Below are 25,602 nucleotides of genomic sequence, written 5' to 3' on the forward strand. Positions count from 1 at the left end.
CACTGAATTCTGGTGCATTATGAAGAATATAGTACAACCTTGAGGGACATAACTCAACTTCAGTTAACTGGGAGTTTTAGTTAAGTGGAGTAATGTAAATCAGTGCTATGCCACATACAGTGTAACTGAGCAAAATCGGAACTGTCCCATCCCCCTGCAATCACAACTATCAACCATTCTGGATATATCACCAGAGTCCTAACAGGTACTCAGTGTCCCAACCCCTCAAGTTTTTGCCAGTGTGTCATAGGAAAAAATCCTTTCTTACCCCAATTTTGGTGATTAAGTAAACTACATGCATAGGAACAAAAATTCCCAAGGTTAAGTATCTATCTAACCCGACACTTTATCAGATATCCAAAGTAACTGTTCATTTTTATTTATTTTTTGATCCAGTAAGGGTGGTTCTGCCAGTACTACCTGCAGCAGAGAAATATAAATGATGTTGAACATATGGAGGAAAAAAATCCCACGTTTTTTACTTAAACTTTGTTGCTCAATATGTAGGAAAGCCCACTTGTTTTCCTGTCACTGCTTTGTTTTAAACAGATCCATACTGAAATCCTTGTGATCTCCTTAAAGTCACTCACAGAGTGCAAGGAAATCCTTCCTAAAACCATTTCTTTTTCCCCAGCAATATAGGCTAAAGCCTTTAGCCTTACTATGCCATATGATTCATTTATTCCCTATACATACTGTACATGGTGGATTTATGATCATTTTCATAAATGACATTTTCATAACCTCAAGAATATGGTAAAAGGCTGATCCATGTAGTAAATACAGCCTTTGAAGAATATCACGATGTCCTTCTTAAACCTTTCCTCTATATGCTGTACTCGAGTATTATGGGGCCAGATTTACTTATAAATAAAATACATCTGACTTCCCCAAAAAAGAAGCTCCTCCAAGGTCTAGCAATATCTTAAAAAGAGATTATTTATTTTGTATTGGTTTTGTAGCTTTATATGAGTTTCCACACTCTGAAACCACATGTGCTTTTTAAAGACCTGGGCATTTAGATGTGACAGTTGGCTTGCCTTGCCTCCTGTGTTAATACAGGAGCATTCCCAGTTTTCATCAAACAATGGTTAAAACACATTTTTATTAAAGAGTCATTGTGAGGACATAACATATGTCATTGAAATTAGATATATTCTCTCTTTAGCCTTCTATTTTTTTGATGCATGTAATTGACGGTGCAATTTTATTGGTGCAAATAATATCAGGTGCTTTTTATAACGTGCTATAAAATGTGCCTGAAGTTCAGTGTGACCCTGCAGCTTCTAGGCATGAAAGCAGAGAAAGGAAAGATGGTCCAATGATTAGGTCACTAGTCTAGGGCTAGAGAGACTCAGATTCAATTCTCTGCTCCCCACAGTCTTTCTGTGTGACCTTGGTCTCACTGTGTCACTCAGGGCTTGTCTACACTAAGTGGCTCCGCTGGCGCTGCAGCCATCAATGCAGTGGCATCAACTGAGTGGTTCTGGGGAAGATATGCTCAATTGATTGCTGAACGCTTCTCCCATCCACTCAGGTAGAGAAGACAGCACAGCTACTTGATGCGATGTATGTCGACTTGTGTAACTTGCATACCTTGCATCAACAGAGCTGCGCAGTGTAGACCAGGCCTTAGTCCTTCTGTGTCTCGTCTCCTTACTTATGAAGCAGGGATAATAGTACATCTGTACCTCACAGGGGTTTTGTGAGGATAAATACATTAAAAATTGTGAGGTGCTCAGATACTATGGTAATTGGAGGGTGGAGGAAGTGGGGGATCATACAGGTACCTTAGACAGACTTCTGAAAACTGGGCTTATATGGTATTTTAAATGGTTTCTCTGTTACCAGTATCACCTGAAATTCCTACAGCTGAACATTTTAATTTGTTAATTTACTTTTTATTATTTTGGACAATTAGATTAGAATTGTCAGTTTTACTTTCTGGCTCACATGCACTGACATCTTTCTGGTGTATTGGAGGTTCAGGCATTGCCGAGGAATGTTTACATTGAAATTAAAAGAAAAAGCTCTCAAGCATTTCTTCCCCTATTAGATCTCTTAACAAGGCTTAAGTTTGGGATCTACACTATGGTATTTGATAAAGTACTTATAAATGTTAGTAGATATAATGAAAATGCAAACCCTCAAAAGCTATATCCTCATGAAAACTCATTTCATATTAATATTCTCATTTTGAAGGCCAAGCCACCATCCTCTCCACATTCAAAAGTCTTTTACCAAGATGAAGTGAGCCAGTAATTTAAAAAAAAAAGAAGAGATTATAATATAAACTCTTTCAGGTTATTTTCTCCTCTGGGTCTCCCTGTGCATCTTGTCTTCTCTGTTGGCTTCTTTTTGATTGCAAGGCTGAGATTTTGAAAGTTACCTGTGGGCTTTGGACACCTAATTTCCATTACAGTTAATAGGATTTGGGCATGCAGCTCCCTTAGAAAGTTTTGAAAATCTCAGCCAAAGCCTCTAATGGCAGGAACTGTTTTTATTTTGTGCTGTGTACAACACCAATCACAATTTGCCTGATCCAAAGCCCTTTGAAGTGAATCAAGCCCACTGTTGACACTTCAGTGACATTCATAACAACCACCATTTTACTTACATTGATAGATATGGAGGAAGGTTTCGCCTAGTTTACTGGTGAGAAGAGGTTCTGGCAAGTCCCTGAAAAACTGCTTTACCATATCTGCCACATCATAGGCTGATTGGTCTTCATAGCTGACGTTCTCAGGAGAGCTTTCATTCATCTGACGCAGGGCCTGGATTCTGGACTTCACTCCTGATTTTCGAAACAAACCCACCTAAACCAGGAGCCATGTTGGATTGGTTAAAGAGACATTTCTTTCAAGTATTTATTACAAGAGGCTTTGCTTATTGAGGAAGTTGTGTTACTTGTTAGATAACAACAAGGGAAAGTTTTCAAGCAACTGCTAGACTCTTATGTTCATGGACATACCAGTAGACTTGTTCACAGGAGAAATCATAAACAGCTACGTGATTTTTCTGTGGGAATATAACATCTAGTAAATCTTCCCTATTATACCAAATCACACACCAAAAGGTCAGATTATATGTGGGTATGACATTGCCTAAGATAGTTCCTTAGCTGGCATAAATCATTGTAGCTCAGTTGACTTTAAAGGAGATACACTGATTTACCCCAGCTGAGAATCTGGTTTATCATGTCTATCTATTTTGAAGCTTAACAAGACAACACGATCTTCAGTTAAGTAATATACTATGTGTCAAGAGACTGGGACATCCTGGTAGGATTAACACCAAGATGCTAAACCTATTTTTCCCCTTCCTGTTCTCTGCTCCCCAAAGTTCCCTCAAATTCCACTGAAAAACCCAGCAGTTACAAAACAGAGGCCATAGAGAGATTATTTGTGTGGAGACGCTAAGCTACATTTTTATCTTGTTTTGCTTTCTATTCCAAAGGAAGTGGTAATTCTTAAAATGAGCCCTGTTAGTGACTTCACAGCAGTGTTGTCCTTTTACTGTGGTTCTCATAAGTGGAATTCCCCTGAGGTGAATTCCTGAGCATGAACCATATATTTATTCCCAAGTGATGTTGTTCCATTTGGGAAGTATTAGTGTTATTTTTCTTCAGTGTACAGGAGAAGATGTGAAATGTTGAGAAAATCTATAAAAAGAATAAAGTGGGCATATTTTGGGCTTTAAATGATAATGTTTACTTCCTCTTTGCCTGCTGTGTATAGCTAGCTATTTGTCTTGTTAACTTGGAGTCAAGGTTACTGATTGCATATCCCACCAGCTCCAAAAGTGAAAGCAACTAAATATGCAAGTAAGTCATGCAACACCCTACGCTCAACCTTGCAGCCTCCATTCCAGGGTCCACATAGCTCTGTCCTCATCCTGAACAACCAATGGACACTCTTGAAGTCCTTCCACGTTCAATGTTCATATACTGAGATGTTCTGATGATTAATATCGCATCTGATGAAGTGGGTTTCCGCCCACGAAAGCTTATGCCCAAATACATTTGTTAGTCTATAAGGTGCCGCAGAACTCTTGTTGTTTTGCTGAAAACAGACTAACACGGCTACCCCCCTGGAACTGATGATTAACATAAAGATGATACAGCTTTCGCAAGTCACACTGTCCATTGCTGTGTGTGTACTGTGGATTAGTTTGTAAGTGGAATACAGTATCAGATGGCAAATAGTGTCTTTGAGATATTCTTCTGTTATGTCTAGGAAAAAGTATATAAGTGATTTATGTCTGTGATGTTTGCAATATAAATTCCAGAACTGAAATCTGAATTCTGCGCATGTTGGTAGATTACGTTTATATTCAGAGATAAAGCTGCCCTTAGTTCTGACAATGGAATACAAGGAAGCATCTGGCTCTGTTCATCTAGATTTTCCATTCTTTCTTCTCTGCCTTTTTAATGCTTCCCCCTCCTCGTATTTTGAATTCATGGCCACAATTGTTTCTGTTCAAAGTATAACACTCTGGAGCATGATAGACAAATGTGAAGCAAAGCTCAGCCCTCTCTGTTTGGGGCAAAGATTCCTTGCTGAATAAACAAACTTTAAAAATTCACAGCTGCGCTAGAATCAGAAGTCTGACATCAAATTGCATCAAAACAATCTCTTGGTGCCTAACATCCGGTTATTGCTGATCTCTACTATTGTGTAATGATGTTTATCCGAATTCTATGTCCCTTTCTTTGGAAAAACGCTCAATTCATCAAGTGGGAGAAATTCTTGGTTTCATAAAAGCAGGCTATCTTCCACAACATTAGTGATGAATCCTGTAACTACAAGGAATCCATAAACACACTGACACCAAAGGCTTTACATCAGAGATTAATTTATCCCACTCTTTATTTTCCTCATGCGCTGTGTATAGTCTTTTCTGCAAGTGCACAATCGATGCAGGATAGAAATAAAAGCTTAGCCAACAAAGAGAGGTACAGAGACTTCTCTTTCTCACGGTTGGATCTGAATAATCACATTCAGTTCTTAATGGCTAGGATTCCTTACTTCATCTCTGAACAGTCACAACTATCTCAAGTGCCCAGGGCCATACTTTACAATTATATAAACAACCACAACTCTGTTAAGTACATACAGCGGCAGATCCAGAAGCGCAGGGCTCTAGGCTGCACAATGAAATTATTTAATAAGGCATTGTATAGGGAGGTGCTGGAAGCTGCTTAGATCTCTAACGAATCCAAAGGCCAGGCATTAGCTGATTCTGAATTAAATGGGGGTAAGGAGAGGAGGTGTCAAGTGCAGAAGCTGAATTAACTCAACATTTGAAATCCTAATTCTGGAGTTGGGTGAAAGTCTCTGCACACAGCTGTTTTTAAATGTTCACAATCTGGAAGCACCTTGATGTTAAACCCTTATCTCCATTTTCTTTTTTATTTAATATTTCCTCAATTCTACCATGAGGAACGCTGAGCTGGCTTTCCCTTATTGCTCCGACAGGGCCCTCCTGAATCAGAGACTTGTTCATGTCTAACAAGAGATGCTGTTCTTGGTTGGCTAGATTCTCTCCATTGCTTTTTCTTTCTTTAGTCTCTGTCTTATTTTTTTGTTTTGTTTTCTGCTTTCTTCCCCCATTATTCCACATTCTCCCTATTGTCTCAGTCAGTTCTATTTCACTCTCTGTTCCTTTTCCTTTCCCTCTGTTCTCCTTTTCGATCTCCTGTACACATTTCCTCTCCCTCAACTCCACTACTTAATCCAGCCCTGCTTCACCTTCTTCCTCTATGCTCCCCAGTTCTTCAGCTCTCAATACCCTAGTCCAGATACCATGGTGATGGGCACTGAAAGAGAACTTAGATATACAGAGGTGTGTATGATTTTCTCCCTGCCCCTACTGATTTTCCCATTTCCACAAACAGTGCTGAATCTCTCATTGGGCCATTCCCACAGCATCAGATTCACTCCTGCAGGGAGCACAATGTTACAAGCAGAGTAAGGAGCAGAAACTGTGGAAAATTCAGAAATGGGCCTTGCAGTGTGTGAGAAGTGTGCTGCTCCACTGTTCAAACTGGGAAAGCACTTTTGCAATGCAGAAGAAAATGTCAACTTGCTGTCTGAGCTCTCTGGCCACAATATATGCTGTGAGTGTGTATACATATATATATAGCCCTATCATTAGGGGAGGAACAATAAAGATATAATAGATAAGTCCCTTGCACAGCGAGTTAATACAGCAACAAAAGTGGCCTTGGTAGTATGTCACTCATGGTCCAGTGCTACTATAACCTGCACAGTGCTCTAGAATGGCCTGGCGTTGATGAGGGCTTGCAAAGTAAAATGTTCATACAGTAAAGCCATTTCAGTTTGCTTGACACATTTTGCATCATTTGGCTATGTGAGTCACTAGACAGTGGTTTAAAAACCCTTTGAAATTTAGCCATGAATGTAAAGTCCATACCTGATCTAGACAATTGCTGCGTAAGTAGTGCAGTGCTTGTTGCATGCTTTGTGGAAGGGGTTGCCCCGTCCTCTGGACATGAACTATCAAAGGCACACCAAAGACATTCTTGTCCTTGTAGTCAGGGACTTTCATCCTCTTCATGAATTTTGGCACAGACCTGGAATTCACACAGTTAGCATTAAGCTGTGAGAGTATTTACACAATCCTACTGATTAACACTGCTGAGAGAAGCCAGTAATGGCTTCCTCTTTGATAAAGACAGCCGAATAAAAGTTTCTTTCCTAATACATGATATATGAATCCTTTAAAGTTTGCACATTTTATGGTCTTCTTGAGAGCCTTTACCAGCAGATTGCCTGTGGCTATAAGATGTATCTAAACAGCTTGTTCAGAAAGTATCCACAGCACAGCCATAATCCAGCTGAAACAAAAATGCTTGCCTTCAAAATGTCTGGCATGGACTGAAATGAGCAGCACAACAAAACAGAGCAGAAGATGTATCCGAAAAAGTGCAAGATTCATTTCTTTAAAGGGTCCAATGATTTCTATAATATCAACTTTGTGATTTCGCATTTCTGTTTTCCAGGAATAAATTACAGTGAGAAAACATTATGTGCCAAATACATGATGTAACTCAATTGATTTCTGGTCAAGCAGATTAACTGGACTTGGTGAACTTTCTTTCTCCCATAAATAATGGCGGAAAAGAGATGAAGAGGCCAGATTCCCTTTTGTGGGAGTCATGGCTTCAGCGGTGCTAAAACATCAGTGAACATGGCTGGAGGTTTCTAAGTTTGTATGAGTAGGAGATAACATTTGGATCTAAATGACCCACTGGAGAAGTATGGAAGACTGCCACAGCTATTTGTAATTCCAATTGTCTATAAATGCTGAGCATGAAAACCTAGGCCCGGATCCACAAAGGAATTTAGGTGTTGTGATGCTCAGTGACCCAAAGCCTAACTTTTAGCCACCTAGAAAGTCACACGAACAACAATGAGAACCACAAAGCCTGACACAGATGCCTAGATTCCCTGTGCAATGAATGGGGAGAGAGAAATGCTTAAGAATGCAGTCCACAAAACCCAGCATGTTAGGTGGGGAGCCACTTAGATGCTGGCCAGAGAGGCCTGTCCTAAGCCCCGTCCTACATAGATAGGTGTCTAACTCTGGGTTGCAGGGAGACACCAATCTCTGCTTGTGATCCCTTGCCAGGAACCCTTCTCCTGGAGTCAGGAGGCTTCAGCACCTAAGTCATTCCTTGTAAGAATGAGTGAGGCAGGCACCTAACCACACAAAATGGCTGGAGAATTTCCTGGGGTGTGGGAGACCCCTGCTCAAGTCCTTTCTCCTTGTCAGGAAGAGGGGGGAATTGAACCTGGGTGAATGTCTTTAACTACTCGGCTAAACATTATAAGGTGGGTGCTAACACCACAACAATCTCATCTTCCTCCAAACAGATTTGGAATAGGAACTGATCCAGTAGGTGGCCTCTGCGGGATCAGGCCCCATGGGTGAGATAGACGGTCCTGGTCAACCTTCCCCGGGTTTGTGAACTGCTCTGGGGCTTAGGCAGGAGATAGGCATTCAGATGCCTAGAGCGAGGCAGCAGCGTGCATGTCCAGAGGCAGAAACTTAGGTTACAAGGGAGCTTTTACAGCAAAAATTTAGACACCTACAGGGTTAAGTGGCAGCTGAGTGGGATTTTTGTGAATTGGAGTGGTGCCTAAAAATGGGAGTTAGGTGCCTAAATCTGGGATTAGGCACCTGAGTACCTTTGTGGATCTGGGCCATCCAGATCAGTTATGTGATCACTGAAAAATATGTCAGGAGAGAGAACTACTTTGGGCAAATCAACAGGATCCAGAAACTGCCAAGTTCTAATCACAGCTCTGACACTGACACACTCCTTCTGTGGTGTTGAATAAGTCCCTTAGGGCTAGGTTCACAAAGCACCTAACTTTTAGCACCCTGCCACCTCGTGGAACTCATAGGCACCAACTCTCCTTATATAAGGCATGGGGAGAGTTAGATCCCAAAGAATGGGAATCACAAAAGCCAGTATGCTGAGCTGGGGGTACCCTAAATCAGCCAGTAGTGGAAGCTGACCAGAGGAGTGTGTTCTGAGCCCTTTCCCATGTAGATATGTGCCTAACTCTAGACTGAAGGGAGGCACCTATCTCTGCTTGGGATCAACAGCCATGAACCCTTTCCTGGAGTTAGGTGTGTAAGCCATTTCTTGCAAGGAGGGCGGTAGCACATCCTAACTGTACACAAAGTGGCAGAAGGAAGAACCCTTAACCTTTAGCCCAGTGTTAGGGCACTCAGCTGGGATATGAGAGACTCCTCCCTCTACCTGATCAGGGGACGAGATTTGAACAGGGGTTTCTTACCTCTCAGTAGATGCCCTAACCACTGGACTATAGAATCATTCACTCCCCCCCGCATACTTATTTGTACACAGCGGAACAGCTTCAACAGGAGAGACTGAGAAAGAGCCTTACCTCAGAGTATCTCGTAGCCCAGTGGTTAGCACATTTACCTAAGAGGTCAGAGACCCAAGTACAAATCTCTTCCCCCATCAGGCAGAGTGAGGAATAGAACCAGGATCTCTCGCATCCCAGCTGAGTTTTCTGACCACAGCGATACAGTTTATGAAAGAGGCTGCTGCCTCCTTGCCTCGTGCTGTCTGTTTTGTGTGGCATTAGGAAGACTTTGAGGACAACTACTGGATTGGACCCCACAGGTGAGCTAGGCTGGGAAATGCCTAGTTGCAGCATCCCACTGGGACTTAGGTACCTGTGCACATAGATTTCAGGCAGCTGTGTGCATGCCCAGAGGCAGAGACTTAGGCATCTATCAGATTTTAATGGTGGAAATTTAGGTGCCAATGAACTTTGGGCTCTTCCAGGGGTTAGCCAGCAGCTGAGCTCCCACAAACATATAGGGTGGAGTAATAAACAGTGCTGTGTACTGAAATGAATGGTAGTGGTGCCTCCGTTTTGGTGTTAGGCACCTGAAGTGGGACTTTAAGTCCTTTCACGAACCTAGCTCTTGACTTCTTGTCTCTGTTTCTCCATCTGTACTTTGGCGATACCTCAATTCTTTTACCAAGCTCACACAGGGTTTGGGAAGATGAGTTAATGTTTGTAAAGTGCGTTAAAGGTACAAAGCACTGTCTTGCTGTGAAATATTATTATTATTATTATTGGACTAATGTTTCTGCATATCCAGGAGAATGATTTTTCTAGATGACTTCTCATATGCTTAGAACCATCTATCCACTGCTAATCGCGATTTTTTAATGTAAAAAAAACAATAAAACAAAACTGTATACTTGATATATGACCAACAGCTGTTTCTTTCAAACCACAAAATTAGTTTTAGAGAACCTCATTTTAACATTTCCTCTTTGCATTATTCATTCCTTCTCTTCTTGTTTATTTTAGGCAGGGATTGTTGTTTGCCAGAGGCTGGGAATGGCCAATGGGATGGATCACTTGATAATGGTTCTTTTCTGTTCATTCCCTCTGAAGCACCTGGCATTGGCCACTGTCAGAAGACAGGATACTGGGCTAGATGGACTAGTGGTCTGACCCAGTGTGGCCATTCTTATGTTCTCATTTTCCTGATACTTGGCTGCTATTTGAGAGAGGTGGGGTTGTCTAGTGGTTAGAGCAGGGTGGTGGCATCAAAACTCTTGGATTCTATTTCTGGCTTTGCCACTGACTCACTATATAACTATGGACTAAAAGGCACTTTCTGATTCTCAGATGAAAAGGGCGAGGTTAGTGGAAGGATAATAATATAATTAGGAGAAACAATTTCCTTCTAAATATATCTGTTTTGTGAGACACATAATGCACTTACCATGTCCAGCCATGTTTGTTTGACATGCAGTATTTTTCCATGATGGCAGTAAGGCGAAGTAGGGAGAATTTTTGCAGTAAATTTAGTTGGGCTGCTGATTGATTACTGAGCTGACGTGATGCTGTGGAGTGGCTCACACTATGAGAGATCTGGAAACTATGCCAGCGTAATCGCCTTCAGCAAAAGAAAGAAGGAAAGGAACATCAGGTTATACAGTGCCACAACGAGGACAAATGGGATGATATACAGTATTTATCAATGTAAAATCAGCAATTACTTCTGAAAAGGACTGTTTTTGGAGGCAGAGAATGGAGTACTTTGTTTCAATGAGGCTCTAGGAAGTCTGATCTGAGACCCACTGAAGTTAATGGAAAGAATCCAATTGATTTTAACAAGCTTTGAGTCTGATCCAAGACACTTTCTTTATATACTGATTCCCATATTGAAGATAACTCATTTGCATTTCCTTTGCTTTTCTTCTTCGGTGTATGAACTTTGGATCAAATCCTGCAAACACTGACGCACGTGCTTATATGTGAGTAGCCTCCTTGATTTCAATGAAACACAACACAGTAGTAAGCAAGGTGGCGGGTTGTAAGTAATTGCTGTGTTAGGCCCTTTTATGCACCTCTGGATCTGTGTGTGTTTTTACCCATACCTCAAAATACGCAGGGCCAAATTCTGCTCTTGGTTACAGCAGCGTAAATCCAGAATAATTCAAATGACTAATACCAGAATTTAAGTGATAGCATGAGTCCTTCAAAATAGTCAAAGCGCCAAGTTTCTTTCTTTTGTGATGGTTGATTTAGTGCACTATGTTTGGTAAGCAGTGTCCAGGTATTCATTCCATAGTCTGTAGGGATGTGGGTACTTTTCTTTTAATTTATTTTTCTGCCTCCTGCAGCCCCTCACACATGATGTGTTTTAGTTAGGAATTGTATCCCCTGCTTTGGGGGATGGACAAAGCTGCCTAAGTGCAGCCATCTTTAATAAAACCTCATGTGCTTATGGGGTAATCAATGATGCTTTCATGGGCCATGTACAGTGTCACTTGAGGGAGTCTGCAGTGCTAAGAGATCTACAGAGAAATGAAACCAACGGTAACTGTGTGAGGGGGCTATTTGGGTAGAAAATAAAACTCAAGTATTTCAAAGATTGATTTGTTGGGGAGTCCAGTGCTGTAAAGAACAAACAGGAGATTTGAAAGATTTTGCATGTTGTTAAAATTAAAATAAGATCAATGGCCCAGGGGAACTATAGGTGAGTATGTGGAGGTGATTGGCTGCAGAGCAACAAGTGCACAGCACCATGCCCCACAGCCACACTCCCCTTGCACATTCAGACACACCCCCAACCCCGTCAGTGCGGCTTCCCCCGGTCCCTTACTCAGGGCTGTCTTCATGGCACAACTGAGCCCCTTCCCCCAAATTCACAAAATTCATTACTAATTCAGAATGTTTCCAAACACTTGATGTCAATTAGGAAGGTCCAATGCTACATTTCAATTAACAAATACTTTGGGTGTCATCATTTTAACCAACAGTATTCAGGACTTGGGAGAAAATGGTAAATTCTACACAAGAACACAGGGCCATTTTTTCAAAGCAGACTCTAATCTTGCGCATGAAAATTTGGTGCCTACACATGTTTGCACAAACTGATGGGCACATTTTAGAGGCCAATTTAAATATACGTTCCATTGTGAATATAATATGTTTTTTTAACTAAAATACTTTGTGGAAGAAAGAGTGCACTGTAGTTTGTTCTCTGCCATGACTCTCCACCTTTTCCATACTAGGGCCTTCTTCCCCTAGAAGTCGCCTTTCCATCTAGCTGGGTCATCCCTCCCAATTTAGCAATATGGGAAAAGCAGGGTGATCAAGACCCCTTGACACCTGTTCACAATGCCCTGATAGCACGCCCCTGTTTTATTATATCATTTTGTACAACCTACCCCACTAATAGTGAAAAACAGATGGAATTATTTAAGGAATTATGCTACCAACCTGTTTGGCCTGGTGAGAGATGCCCCTACACCAGAGTCTCTCCTCTCCCTAATACCGGTGGCTTCTGATTCATTGAGAGATGTTCCATCTCTGTCCATGTCACTGGGTGTAGTACGACCTTCAGAAACAGAGTTCCCTTCAAAGTCTAATGTGATTTGGGTGGATGACTGGAATGGCAGTGATGCAGATTCCCCAACCAATAAATCATTGCTTTGCAGCTCAGGCAGTACATTCTTTGACCAGTGGTCTACAACCTCTTGAAGTCCATTGACATGCTGCAAAATGTCATCTAAATGAGAGAAAAGGTCATCTTTTTCCAAGTCCAAAAGGTCTCCAGTGCTGGCATACAAGTGGGAACCTGGCACATTGTCATAAATACTAACTCTACTCTCTTTAGGACAGCAAGCCACGAGTCTGGGCTCTCTAGGAGTAGAACACTTCTGTTTGCCCAAAGAGATGCTGCCTGTCCTCCAGTTTACACTATTACTGCTGTCAGCAGGTGAGAGACTTTCAATAGAAAGTGCCTTTGGAAAAGTTCCAGGTTTGTGATCTTTGGGAATATGCACAACCAGGTTCTCTTGGGAGTGAAATTCATTTTTATGGTTTTCATCTACCATTTGTCTCAGGGCTGTTCCAGCAAGAATGTTCAGGTCCTCCAGGTACATACCACCTCGCTTGTTTGTTTCATGACACTTGCGTTCCTTAAAACATGGTGTGCTCACTCCACTGCTGCTAATTTCTGACTGACTACTGTCACTGCTAGACTTGGCAGAAAAGAAAAGTCCTCTTTTGACTGTATCTTGGGTTAAGTTTTGGAGGTCTCCATTCACTATCTGCACACAGTGCATGTCCTTTAAGGATTTTGGCTCATGTTGAAGAACAGGGCCGCTTATCTCTAAGACACTAGGCCTTCCAAAACCTTTCGGTTTTCCGTGTGCACCTTTAGGTTTTAGTGTCTCCATGCGCTTTAGAAAGGTCTTGGTTCTTGTTCGTGTTGGTTTCTCATTCTTAAAGTTACAGGAGTAATTTGTGGTATCCTTTGGAACATCGGAGAGGGCACTTCTGATGGGAGTGGAGTAATGTATAAGTGTGTTTTCTACACTATACTGTCCTGAGCAGTCACATATCTCTCTGCTAGTGCTGTTGATGCCAGACTGACTCCTACTGTCACTTCCCCCACTGCTCTCGCTGTGAATAGATGAGACCTCAGGCTCACTCAGATCAGTAAGGACGCTCTCGCTGCTTGGGGTGTTTTTCATTTTAATGTCCCCTGAAGACCCATGTCTATCTGATCGGTGAAGCAAAGTGTCAATGTCATCTACCCGAGACCATCTTCTGCTTGTCCTTTGGAAAGTCCATTTATTACTGATGGCACAGAAGTCTTCTTCATCTGAGTCTTCACTCTGGAAAACAGCATGTTACACTTTGTTCAATACAGCACTTTTCTTTCTGTTCCTAATTACACTGTAACAAATATAAACCTCTACTCATACAGTGAAATCTATAGATGACAACATGGTTTTAGGAGACTAGTCTTGTCTTAGCATAATGGACATTCGTTCTTTTATTCCAGCCTTTACCATTCCAGAACAAAAAAGACTCTGCAATTAACATGCTACCAAAGAATGAATAAGGCCCCGATCCTGCCTGAGAGAGCTCACAAATGGACTATGGTGCACATGCAGGGCCTATTGACTTCAGCGGGGCTCTGAGCAGGCACAGCAGTCTGCCTGCAGACTGCACAGTGCAAGACTGAGGCCTAAGTAGTTCTTTAAGGATACATGAGGAGATTTTCAAGGGCACAAAAGTCAGTGAGGCTGGGCACCTAACTTTCCCTTCCTCACAGCAGCACTGGATGGATAAATACATTAAAGATTGTGAGGTGCTGCAATACTGCAATAATGGGGCCATGTGCATACCTTAAACAGAAACTAACCCCCATTATGTTTCATTTTGTTGTGAGAAGTAAACAGACATTTGCAATGGCAGCAGGAAAACCTGGTGAATTATCTGAATTCTGAATCTAAAGACAATTAAGGCTTTAGTTACATTTGTTCATTTAGCTTGATTATATACACATGCCCCCCGCCCCGCAGTGGCTAAAACAACAGACAAAAATAAACATTTAGAAAAAAGACACCAAACACCATAAGCTAATCTGCAATACAGTAACTGAGAAAAATAAAATTAAAAAATTAAAACAAAAAAATCCAAAGCTTAATACGAGGGTCTTCTAATCAGTTTTCCCAGACAAAGCTGATAAACTGTCAGCATGGGCCATGCAGTATTTTGTTTAGCTCACTGCTCACTAAGGAGGTGATCCAAAATCCACTGAAGTCAATTAGAGTCTCTCCATTGACTTTGAACCAGTCCCATACCAAGCTATGCCTGTACAGTTGTTTTAAAGTAGAACAAACTAACTTCACCTACATGACATCCAAACAGCCATCTTATCCTCCCTCATTCCTGGAAGCAGAAGTAAGGCAGTAAAATATGACAAACCAGCAGACTAAAACAAGGCGGTAAACTAAAAAGTCTATTTTGGGACTGGAAAACTCTCATTTCAAAAATCTATTCTTAGCAGTATTTTATATGTCGTTCTGATGATAAAGTTGTATTATTTCTCATCTGTCTAGAATCTGGCTTCTTAATCTAATTGGAAAACCTAAAACAATTTATGAAATACATCTTAAATAAAACGGATGTTTGAAAGATGTACATTGTGATGAAAAAGCAGATCACCCTACAGTCATATTGTTGCTGTAAGCTTTTGCTAGGTCATCATTTAAAGTCACATCAATTTTAGATCTTGTCAAAACTGTAAAATAAAATAAAGCTTTGAAACCACATAACTGGTTTTTTTTTTCATTTCTTTATTGTGCATAACTTGTAGAACACATTTCTTCCACAGCTGACATGAGTTCACAGGACTGAATGCCTCAGTTCTGCTGCTAGTGGCAGCAAACAATTAAGCTGCTAGAGAAGCAGCAGGAAAAGAGCTAGAAATGGCTGATCCTGCTTGGATCATCTTATCTGCAGGGAAAGGATGGACTATTTGATAGCTATGCCTTCTGGTTCTGCATGATAGCTTGCCACTAAAGAGGGAGTTCATAGGGAGGAGTTTTGAAAACAAGAGAGGCACTTATAAAATCCACCTATTATGGTCTTACTAGTGCCACAATGGGAATATTAAAAAAAAATAAAAATAAATAAATAACTTTTAAAGAGCCTAGCAAGGAACTGAAATGGACTGTGGTGAGGGAATGAGTTCTACATCCCATCACAACAGGGGCAGGATTACTTGCTGACTAGAGCTGGTTGGAAAACGGATTTCTTCCCTCCTAGAATTTTGCAGTGAAAATGAGAAAATTTTTTGTCTTGTTGAAATTTTCCATGGAAAATTTGTCAGTTTTCCTTGAAAAATTAACAACATAAATGTTTTGATTCTGACATATCACCATAGTTCCTCATGGAAGGTGCCTGATGCTTCCATTCCTTCCTATAGGCCAGGCTCTCTGGTCAGACTACATTTCCCACAATGTACCATGGTCTCCCTTCTTGCTGAGGGGAAGGTGGTGCCTCACAGTAGTTACAAAAGTTGCTTGGCAGTTGTACTGCCAAACCCCCTCAAACTGTATCAAAAAGTCATCCTCTGCGGGAATATTCTGAAGGCTCTAAAAGGGATTTTGGAACCCACAAACAACCTGAATCCTCTAGTGTTTTTGTAAGATATCAAACTGCCCTGATAAAATAGAGACAACCTCACAAAATGCAATGATGAGTCTGCCAATAAGGATAGTTAGTAATTAGCGTCTGTTATGATGATATTAATATTTGTCCACTAAGAACAGGTTTGAGATCATCAATTCATTTCACACAGGCTACTGAACAGTGGCTTTGAGTCTCTACTGACCTAGTCTGAAATTAAATAATGCAATTTTGCAATGAAAGGCTCTGAATCTATTCCTCCTGCCTCAAGTATATAACTTAAAAGAAATCAGTCTGACATACATTAGCTTCCTGCCTTACTGAAAGTTTACAGCTTATCGTGGACTTTTCCAAATATGATTTCTCATTGTTCACAATGGGGAATAGAAAAGGGTTTCTCCCGTCAAAGTTAACTGTAACATCCCACCAACTTCAGCAATATATGTGGAATTTCCCCAGTGCTGAGAGAGAGGAGCGTTCAGGGCATTCTCACATATTTTCCTTCTTTTGTTCTATAGCATCCACTTGGATTCTCAGCTTCCACTCTGCTGTGGTATCCCAGCATGCATTATACTAGTGATGTCCCAGGAGCCTAGAGAGGAGATGGGTAAATGCCACTTTTACATTCTTGCTTTGTTTTGCAAGAGTTTTGAAAACTATTATTTTATATCCTTTGGAGACATCTGTGGCTCAACATCAATTGAGTGTGATCCCCACTGCTGATTCAAACATGTCTTCTCAGAACATTGCTTCTGGTGCAGTGATCTTCCTCTTCTCACCCAACTTCCATTCCCACCTCCCAAATTCTGTCTATGTAAATAGTAAAGAAAGAACCTAGAGGACTCCAACAGCATATGCAGGAAACCCTCTAATACCATTATGAGTGGGAAGGAGAGGAGCGGCCATTTACACTAGGAGTGACTGACAGCATTTGCTAGAGACTCAGAGAGAGCTTTTGATACATAGTTCCTTCAGATTGGTTAAAAATAAAATAAGGACATATTTTCCTCAAACTGAGATAGATGCCAACAAAATGCAAAAGAGTAGATTTATTTTGAATGGAATTCTGCCACATTTTTCCAGCTAAGGCTGGAACACACATGAATCCACAGCTGCAGAAAACAGATAATCCAAAGGCTAATTTTTGTCTGTCCAAATCACTTAAGGGCATATTTTCAGTACAATATATGAAGATTTAGCTTTGCAAATCTCATTGAAGTTAATGGAAACTGAATGACTAAATCCACACATGGCAAATGTATCTCTTAGAATTATGTGTGGTTGTTGGGTGGGGCTGGGGAGGAGAGAGCGAGAGCATGGAACGGGCTTTCACCCCTCATTAGCTTTCACAATAATGCTGTTTGGCAGCTTGCTTAGCTGCGTTTTCATGAACAGGTGCAGTCTAGAACTGTGAAAAACTTTCATGTTCTGCTTCTGAACCAGGTATTATTAGACTGCTTTTGTGTTCCAGTAATGTAGATTATCGTAAAGGCTATTTGTAGAGACAGTATTTAGACCAGAGGAACATGTCCCAGATCTATCGCAGTTGGGTGGAGATGCAATTGCAAGCTCTTCCTTTCACTGTCCAGTCTCCCTGTCCCCAGTCTCTCTCCCAGGCCCCAACATTTCTTTGACTCCAAGTCTTCCTCCCTTCACCCTCACATTTCTTTGCCCGTACAACTTCCTCTGCTCCAGTCATCCTTCACACCTGCTGGCCCAACTCTCATTCCCTGCCCCTCCGCATTCTCCTGTGCCCTCATTCTCTCTTGCCTCATAAACCTATAGGGGCAACAGTCTTTACTGAGCATTGTCTAGCTTCTGTTCCACTGAAATAGTTTGCTAGGGCACTTCCACTTGTCCAGGCTGTAGGGAAACAGTTGTCATGTTAAATAAGAGACGCATGTGACTTCACTTCCATTCAGAACAATGGAGGATGGTGGCTATTTTTGGTAACAGCAAAGATTGTGAGAAAATCCTTGGCTCTTCCTGACATAAAGAGCAGCTTTAAGGAAAAAAAAGCCACAACACCCCCTCCCCATGCCAGCCTGCCCACACCTAAAATCATGCGGTTTGCAATAATATCACAAGAACTGGGGACTCTGCCTCTGAAGAGGCAAGGTTGTAGGGGGTGGGAGGCAGGGGAAGAGGGAGAAGGCCCAGCAGTCCACCCACCAAGACCCCAAAAAGTAGGAAGGACCAGTTGGCTGTACCTTGTGGGCTGTACCTTATGGGCTTCAGGGTGAGAGGATGAGGGCTGGGAATCTAGGCCGATAAGTGCACTAGAAGACACAAAGTGGGAGTGATGTAGCCTTTTGGGGAGCAGAAGGCTATGTATGTCCTAGGGCAAATAGGGAAGGAGGAGGTGTAAAACTTCCCATTTTTATTAAGAAGCAAACATGTTTCTTAAGAATTGTGCTGAGATTTTGTGGCTGTTCTTGAACCTGAAGTTGCAAGGGAAACTCAAGGGGTGAGACACACATGAACAGGGCTGGCCTTACAAGTGGGCAACGTGGGTGATCAGTGGGTTCTGTGGTTGGGGGGGGGGAAGGGCACAGTGGTCAAGAGGCAAGAAGCAGGGAGGGTCTGGGGTGCGAGGCTGTGGAACAGAGCTCGGGACAATATGTGGGGGAGGCAGCAGGGCCTGGTGGGGAGCTCAGGGAGGCTGCAGGGGCCAGGAGCAATGGGAGGAGTTGGGGTCGGGGAGCCCAGGGAGCCTGCAGGGGCCAGGGGCAATGGAAAGATGGTGGGAGCCCAAGGAAGCAGCTGCAGACAGGGATGCCAAATACAAGTTCACCCAGGGTGTCATTTTCGCTAAGGCCAGCCCTGCACATGAAGCAACTAGCAGAAGTGACAAGCCCATCTCTGAAGAGGCAAGACAGAGGCAAGGGGCCAGCTGCCCACTCTCCAAAACCCCAAGAAGTGGTAGGGATCAGTTGTCCATTCCTTGAAGGTTTTAGGAGGAAAAGACAGAAGTGGGAATTTTAAGTTTACCAAAACAGTGAGGACAGAAGGCGTCTGCACTGAGCCTGGCAGGTTTGGCACAGCCGAGAAATACATCTACACAGATTTTGGTGGTGTAGAAAACCCTAAATTTTGAATACAACCCTAAATTGTCAATCTCCGCTGTCCCTTTTGTTGATCCAGAATGGATGTCAAATGCTCACCTAGATGGATAATAATACTTGATGCAGGGAAAAAGAGCAGGAAGCAACATTTTAACAATTTTTAAGTAGCCTAGTCAATGTTCATCGATGTTTTTCTTTTTCTATTCCCTCTCTTGTTTAAGATGCAATATCTTTGATAAAAATAAGAAAATGAACCCACCTGAAGCAGCTAGATGGTGCAGTGGGCTTAGTGCAGTAGGTTTTTTCCCATTGGAGACTTGGGTATATATTTCAAGAATGAAATTAGTTTGGATGAACTGAGTCTCTTCCTATAGCAAACATCTGTCCACATCATAAAACGGCCAGCCAGTTTCATGGATTGGCACTCTCTGTTCTAGAGAGGCCAGAACAGGTATTTAATGTGGAAGTTACATGCACTTATCAAAAGCAGGAAAAACCCAGCAAGTCTGAAGTTGGAAAAAAAGATGGGACCTTATTGGCGCATACACAGTTTGGAAGAGAATGGCCAGAGTGGATGCTGTCCAGGCTATTTAATGAATGTCATGCAAAAGAATAATCTGGCATGAAGAGAAGGTAAGAAAATGTCTGGACAGCTTCTGTCTGAATTTCTTTACATAGAGAAAAAGATACAAATAGATTAAACTGCCGGTGGTATCAAGCGAATCACCTCATATGGGTAGTTTTCAAAAAAAGACAAACACTCTGAGGGAAAAAGTGACATACAGCAACATCTCTCAGAACCAGTGATTTCCATTATATAATGTTGATCATAAAGTGCCCCTGGGACAATGTCACGAATAAACTAAAAAGCTCCTGTTATGCTGGATCTGATACAAAATTTTTTAAATCAATAGTCATTTTCTGCATTCCTTATCAAAACCCTTTAAGCCATAAATAATGCCTGTGTTACATAAGGAGGTTGTAAGTATGGCACAGTTTATTTTCATATCCTTAACTGGTAGTGAGTCAGCATGAAAAATAAACAAAGCTAATGTTTTTATACAGGAGCTTCCATCTTTTCGTGGGAGAATTTTCCATTATGTGATCACATGGCATGGGGAATTGTGACAATACACTACAATACCAAGGCATAAAACCCTTTTTCCTTTGACTGGAACTGCACATATGTAACATTTAAATTACTGCATGTGTCTCTGTAAGTCTTTTAACACTGATCCTGCAGTACAATTCACAACTATTTATTTTTAATTCATATTTAAAGACCGTGATTCAGGAAACCATCCCTATTCAGGATAGCACTTAAACACATGCTTAGAGTCAAACATGCCTAACTTAAACATAAGTGCTTTTCTGATCTGGGGCCTGATTGTAGGAGCTCTTATTGCAATTGTAAGAACAAAGCCCAAATATTTTCATAATGTTTACTTGCCTTTTTCCTTTGGAAGTTCACATCGAGTTTCATTGAGGCACACTCGTTCAATGTGTTCAGTCGTCTAGAGGTAAAGCAAAATCCAAAGATTAGCATCCCACTCATTCAAGGGCATGATTTCTCATGATTTCAAAAGTTGTCCTCATCTCCTTGTGGGGTTGTAACTTTACACAGCAGGATTCACCTCACTTTATTTTGTTCCATGCTACAGACTTGTGCATCAGGAGGGCATGTCACTGCGGTCACTACCTAATACCTAGCTCTTATATTGTGCTCTTCATCCATAGATCACAAAGCACTTTATAAAGGATATAAAGATCATTAAACCTATTTTACAGCTGGATTAAATGAGGCACAGAGTGGAGAGGTGACTTTCCCACTGTGTGTATAACATTATCATCTAAAACCCCTTTCTAACAAATGTTATGAGCTCCCAAAGGACCTCTTAGAACCAGAAGAAGTGCATTTAAGATTTGATTCTTCACTTTAGGCAGTTAGGGCTAGATCCACAAAGGGGTCTAAGAGTTAGAATTGCCATCTAGGGGAATCCTCAGTCCTGAGTTAGGCACTCAAGTTCCCTATATACTGCATGGGGAAAGTTAGTTGCTTAAGAATGGGCTTCACAAGCGCCAGCAGACTGAGGGGGGGAGCTGCCTAACCTAGCCAATAGAAAATGTCAAGAAGAGAGGTTTGGCACCTAAAAGAGGTGCCTCCCTCTGCTCGGGATTCACAGCTGTGAACCCTCTCCTGGAGTTAAGCACCCAAGCCAGGACAGTCCTTTTTGGGGAAAAATTGAGGGAGGAGGAGGAGCTGCCACCATCCTTCATTTGCAGCTTAGAGCCTATCTAAATAAAGTTGCTATGGTATTAGTCACTGCAAAATCAGCTCCTCCCTCTTTCTGTGGATGTACCACAGCTAGCTAACTGAAAGACTCAAGTTTTTACATGTGAACTCCTGAACTGATATTCAACAATACTGAGAATCTGCAAATCCCTCTGAAATTGCTTAGCTCCTCTGACAATCAGGACATCAATCTTGAACTCCATAAGTCTGGTCTGGAAGAGAATGGGTAGTGGTGAGGCATCTGCTGAAAAGCAGAGGTACAGTGTAAGCCTTGTGCCAACACACACCCCAGGAGGTGATTTCTCCAGCAGCTTTCTAAATAGTTTAAACAGGAGCCCTCTGTTCATCACCTATTTGCAACTGAGAATATGGACAGGAGAAAATGAAGTAGAAAGAGGAAACATTCCAAATTCAAGGGGCAAAGTCTCTCCTTGCCATCAATGCAATGTAATATGTACTTGAAGAACAAAGGAGCAAATAAATTGTATATGGGAAAAGGGGAAGTAAGAGCCTAAAGACAATGTCTTAAATTTTGCCCTCATTTATATTCAGGTAATGCCACTGAATTCTATGGAGTTACTCAGGGCTAACCACAGGCACAGTTTGTCTCAATATTTTAAAAGGGGCTTCCAGCTCCATTGTGGAAAGATATTGAAATCATGTGGTCAAACAATGAAAACAAAAGCAATTAGTTTTTCACTGATCCTATCAGAAAGCAAGGATTATTTTGGTAGTGAACTGGAAGAACTGATCTCACTATTTAGGCAGATTGGAGACAGAGAAAGCTACAGTATTACCCTGACTGCTTTCCAAACCCTCTCCATCAAAACACAGAACTACCTTTTAACAGGAACAAGAATCTCAACTCCTGCTTTTAGATTTAGCCATCTACAAAATAATGACATACTTTCTGAGGTTCTTCCTCAGAAAGGATTTTGCTGGTGAAAGCAGAGGATTAATAATCAGATTTATTAGTTTGCCTGTTACCGGCATCTCAAATTAAATCCAGTCTTGTTTGAACTTCTCACACCCTGTTGACATGCCAATGGCAGCAGACAGCTTTCCCCATCTGCTTATATTTGTTACATGAATGATAGCCAAACCCCCACAGAAACAAAAGGCTCTGACGAGAAAATGACTGTCACTGATGTCCTGATCAAAGAGAGAGAGGCCACTGAGATGCTACCTACGCTTTCATGTCGCTGCCTCAAGTCATGGGAGAGGGCTGTATATTTATAGCTTTAACAAAACATGAAATCTGAGCTTGAACAATCCCGTGTGTAGCACAGGAGGGTTGGGCTTTTAAAAAATATTTACGGATGTATGAAAACACTTGTCAGGAAAGCTGCACAGTATCTGGGGAAAGCTTGCAAATCAAACTACAGAAATAGCTACACTGATGACAATTTAATGCGTTCTTCACAGCACAATGGCAGCACAATTTTAATCATCCACATCATATGTTTGTGATAGAGCACCTAGGCATCCAATTTTTGTTGTTCCAGTCTTTCATACTGTAAGCTCTTCAGACTCAGGAACTCTCTCCCTTGTGTGACATGCACAGCACCAAACAGGGATAAATAAATAAATAATAATGTAGTACAGCAGAAGCTGTGGAATTGGGCAGCCCAGTGGGTGGCCTATTGTCCTGCTTATACAGCCTTACAGATTATCCTCAGACATCCTTGAAGTGGGTTGGAACTGTATTAACTCCATCTGGGCCTGGGCTGCAGCTGCTCTGTAGCAGCTGCAGCGGAACCCAGCCAATGGCATGCCAAGGTCATGCCAAAGCTATGCAGCTTGGAGGCAGTAAGTGCAATTGCATAGCATGGAGGCATCAGCCACCCATGCCTCTAAAGATCTGGGGGTGCCCTTTACTGTGGCTCCGTTATCTCCAAGATACGTGTGTTTGAGAGAACTCAGCCCTTCTACACGCAGTGGCCCATAAACTCCTTTTTAAGGGGACGATCTGCAGGAAACTGCCAGCAGCCTGGCTGCCTATTATGGGTTAGTTTATGGGCGAGCGACATCTGATCCTTTATTAGGAGACTCTGCATAGGAGCCAAGAACTGAACACTGAGTGAGGGGAAGCTTGCACTGCCAAGGAGCCTGCTGTACCTGTTCCATTGCTAAACACAAGAGTAGGTTTTCCAGTGCTATCAATCCAGCAGCTTCTATGGGCTCTAAAAATAAAAGGCTGAGGCATTTAGACTTTACAATATGCTGCATATGCCATGATGCAGCCCTCATTGAAATCATTAGGAGCCCATCTATTACCTTTAATGGGAGCTGGACTGGCCTCTTATTGTGCCTTGATCTTTTAATGGCTCCTTGAACAACTATGTTTTTTGAAAACCTACATTTTAAAAAATCTGGAATTATATCATAACATGGTAGAGTATTGAGTGTATAATACACACCTAAAAATCCTTACCAGTATAATCATCTATATGTAGTGAACCTTGGAGCAATCACAAGCTATGAAATAGAGAATAACTGTGTAAAGAATGAATGGCCACAATTTAAAAATGTTGACTTCAATAGGGGCTGCTGAGTGAGTCTCACTTTTGAAAAGAAGGGCACTGACTTAGCGACCGAAATATTGATTTAAGACTGAAAAATGACACACACGTTTTAAAAAAACGTGGTCAGTATATTTACATACAAAACAATATTCTAAAAGAATGCTATTCAAGTGGCAGTGTCAAGCATTCAAGACATTCTTTTAAAGTCGTTTATTTGCATGTTATTTCTTAGGGGATTTTTAAAGGAAAAAGGTAAAACAAACAATTACATACTAATGTAACAGCCCCCACCATGCCTCACAAGCAGGGCTTGAATGCTTAACTTTCATCACTGCAGTATATACTTATGCCACGTGAGCTACAGGACTAATTGCAAATGGCAGTAGCAGGAGAAAGTTATTATCCCTCAGGGAGGAACTGTCCACTGGAGCCACGTGGTGGGTCTAGGAGTTGCTTGGGGACAGCCAGGCCCAGCACACATCAACAGAGAGATATCTTACTCCACGTGCCCCCAGAGCACACGGCTTGGCCACTGGGGCTATGTGTTGAGTTAGGGGGTCTGTTGTTGCTGCTATGGAAGTAGGTCCAGCCACAGAATGTTCATGTTCAATTACTATTTTGGCTAGATGACAAATCTTTCCTGAGGAATGCAAACGAGAGAAAGGAAATGATGATTTCCTACCATTTATATCTCAATAAAACCTGAATAAAATCTCATGGGACAAAGAAAAGGTACTTCTCAAACCTAAAGGCTTTTCCACTGTCAAATTTCAAAGACCTGCTGCAAACAACCGAGGTACCAGACTGGCTCAAAAATTAAAAAAAAAAAATCACTAGAATCTTATAAGATGGGAAGCGTAAGGCTTTCTGATTAGAGGTTGCTACCAGCCACCCTATGAGAGAAGTGCTTTCTTTGTGATCTCTCTCATATTCTCCTTTACATTACATTATAACACAAAAAGCAATGTTGAAATAAGGTTAAGGTTCAGAGCCTAAGCAGTAAAAGTAGAGTCAAACAGAGCAGAGTCAAGCAGTAAAAGTCTGTTCCAGAGGGCTGACTGTCCAGAGTTCAAACTCTGCTCAATCTACAGAGCTGCTCGGATAGTTCAGCTTCAAAAGTAAGCTGCAAATGAAATATCTATGTAGTTGAACTGAATGTCTTGCTAGTCAGTCTAAAGGCTTGGTCATGCATTCTTTTGAAGTCGGTGGGAGTTTTGGATGTCTAAGGAATGTGAGATTGGGCTCTAAGAGGGATATTCAGCGCACACACAAACAAAAGCTGACTTTTTTTGTTTTCCATTTTACAAGCAGATGTCCTGGCCAGTGGGCTCCTGCCTAACATCCCAGCATACATCTTGTAGTAATGACCCAGCCCTTTCAGAACACTGGGCGGGCATGGGACTTGTCTATGGTGGTCAGATAAGCTGTGGGGAGTTAAGGGTACAGTGCATGGTTTTGAAAAATTTGATTTGATAGCTAATAAAATACAGATGCTTGTAAGTAGGTGACTGGCCAACACAGTCTATTGTACCTGTTAAAGTAGAATCTTGAAATTGAGCACACTCAATTCATTATGGACCACTGAATGCAGGAAAATAAAAACTCACCCTTCCCCTTTCCCTCAGAGGTTCCACTAGTTCAGTTTAAAATATTGAGAATAATTCTTTCTGAGAGGCTCTTGTTGGTTATGAGGCCTC

The 25,602-nt window shown here is 41.7% G+C and overlaps 1 protein-coding gene across 6 annotated transcripts in view; it reads right to left on the reverse strand.

Annotated features, from left to right (window-relative positions):
- The window catches only part of STARD13 (StAR related lipid transfer domain containing 13), a 375,055-nt gene that overhangs the window by 12,897 nt on the left and 336,556 nt on the right, over nt 1–25,602 (reverse strand). For all 6 annotated transcript variants that reach the window (XM_067562980.1, XM_067562975.1, XM_067562979.1 and 3 more), the window contains 5 exons: nt 20,538–20,601; nt 12,315–13,717; nt 10,309–10,482; nt 6,436–6,595; nt 2,618–2,816 (listed from right to left, as the gene is read on the reverse strand). In XM_067562980.1, the coding sequence (XP_067419081.1) occupies nt 2,618–2,816; nt 6,436–6,595; nt 10,309–10,482; nt 12,315–13,717; nt 20,538–20,601 (2,000 nt within the window). The remainder of the gene's footprint in view (nt 1–2,617; nt 2,817–6,435; nt 6,596–10,308; nt 10,483–12,314; nt 13,718–20,537; nt 20,602–25,602) is intronic.

This window comes from Emydura macquarii, unplaced genomic scaffold, assembly GCF_026122565.2.
Source record: "Emydura macquarii macquarii isolate MOO-44397 ecotype Brisbane River unplaced genomic scaffold, CSIRO-AGI_Emac_v2 contig_2473, whole genome shotgun sequence".
Classification (NCBI taxonomy): domain Eukaryota; kingdom Metazoa; phylum Chordata; order Testudines; family Chelidae; genus Emydura; species Emydura macquarii.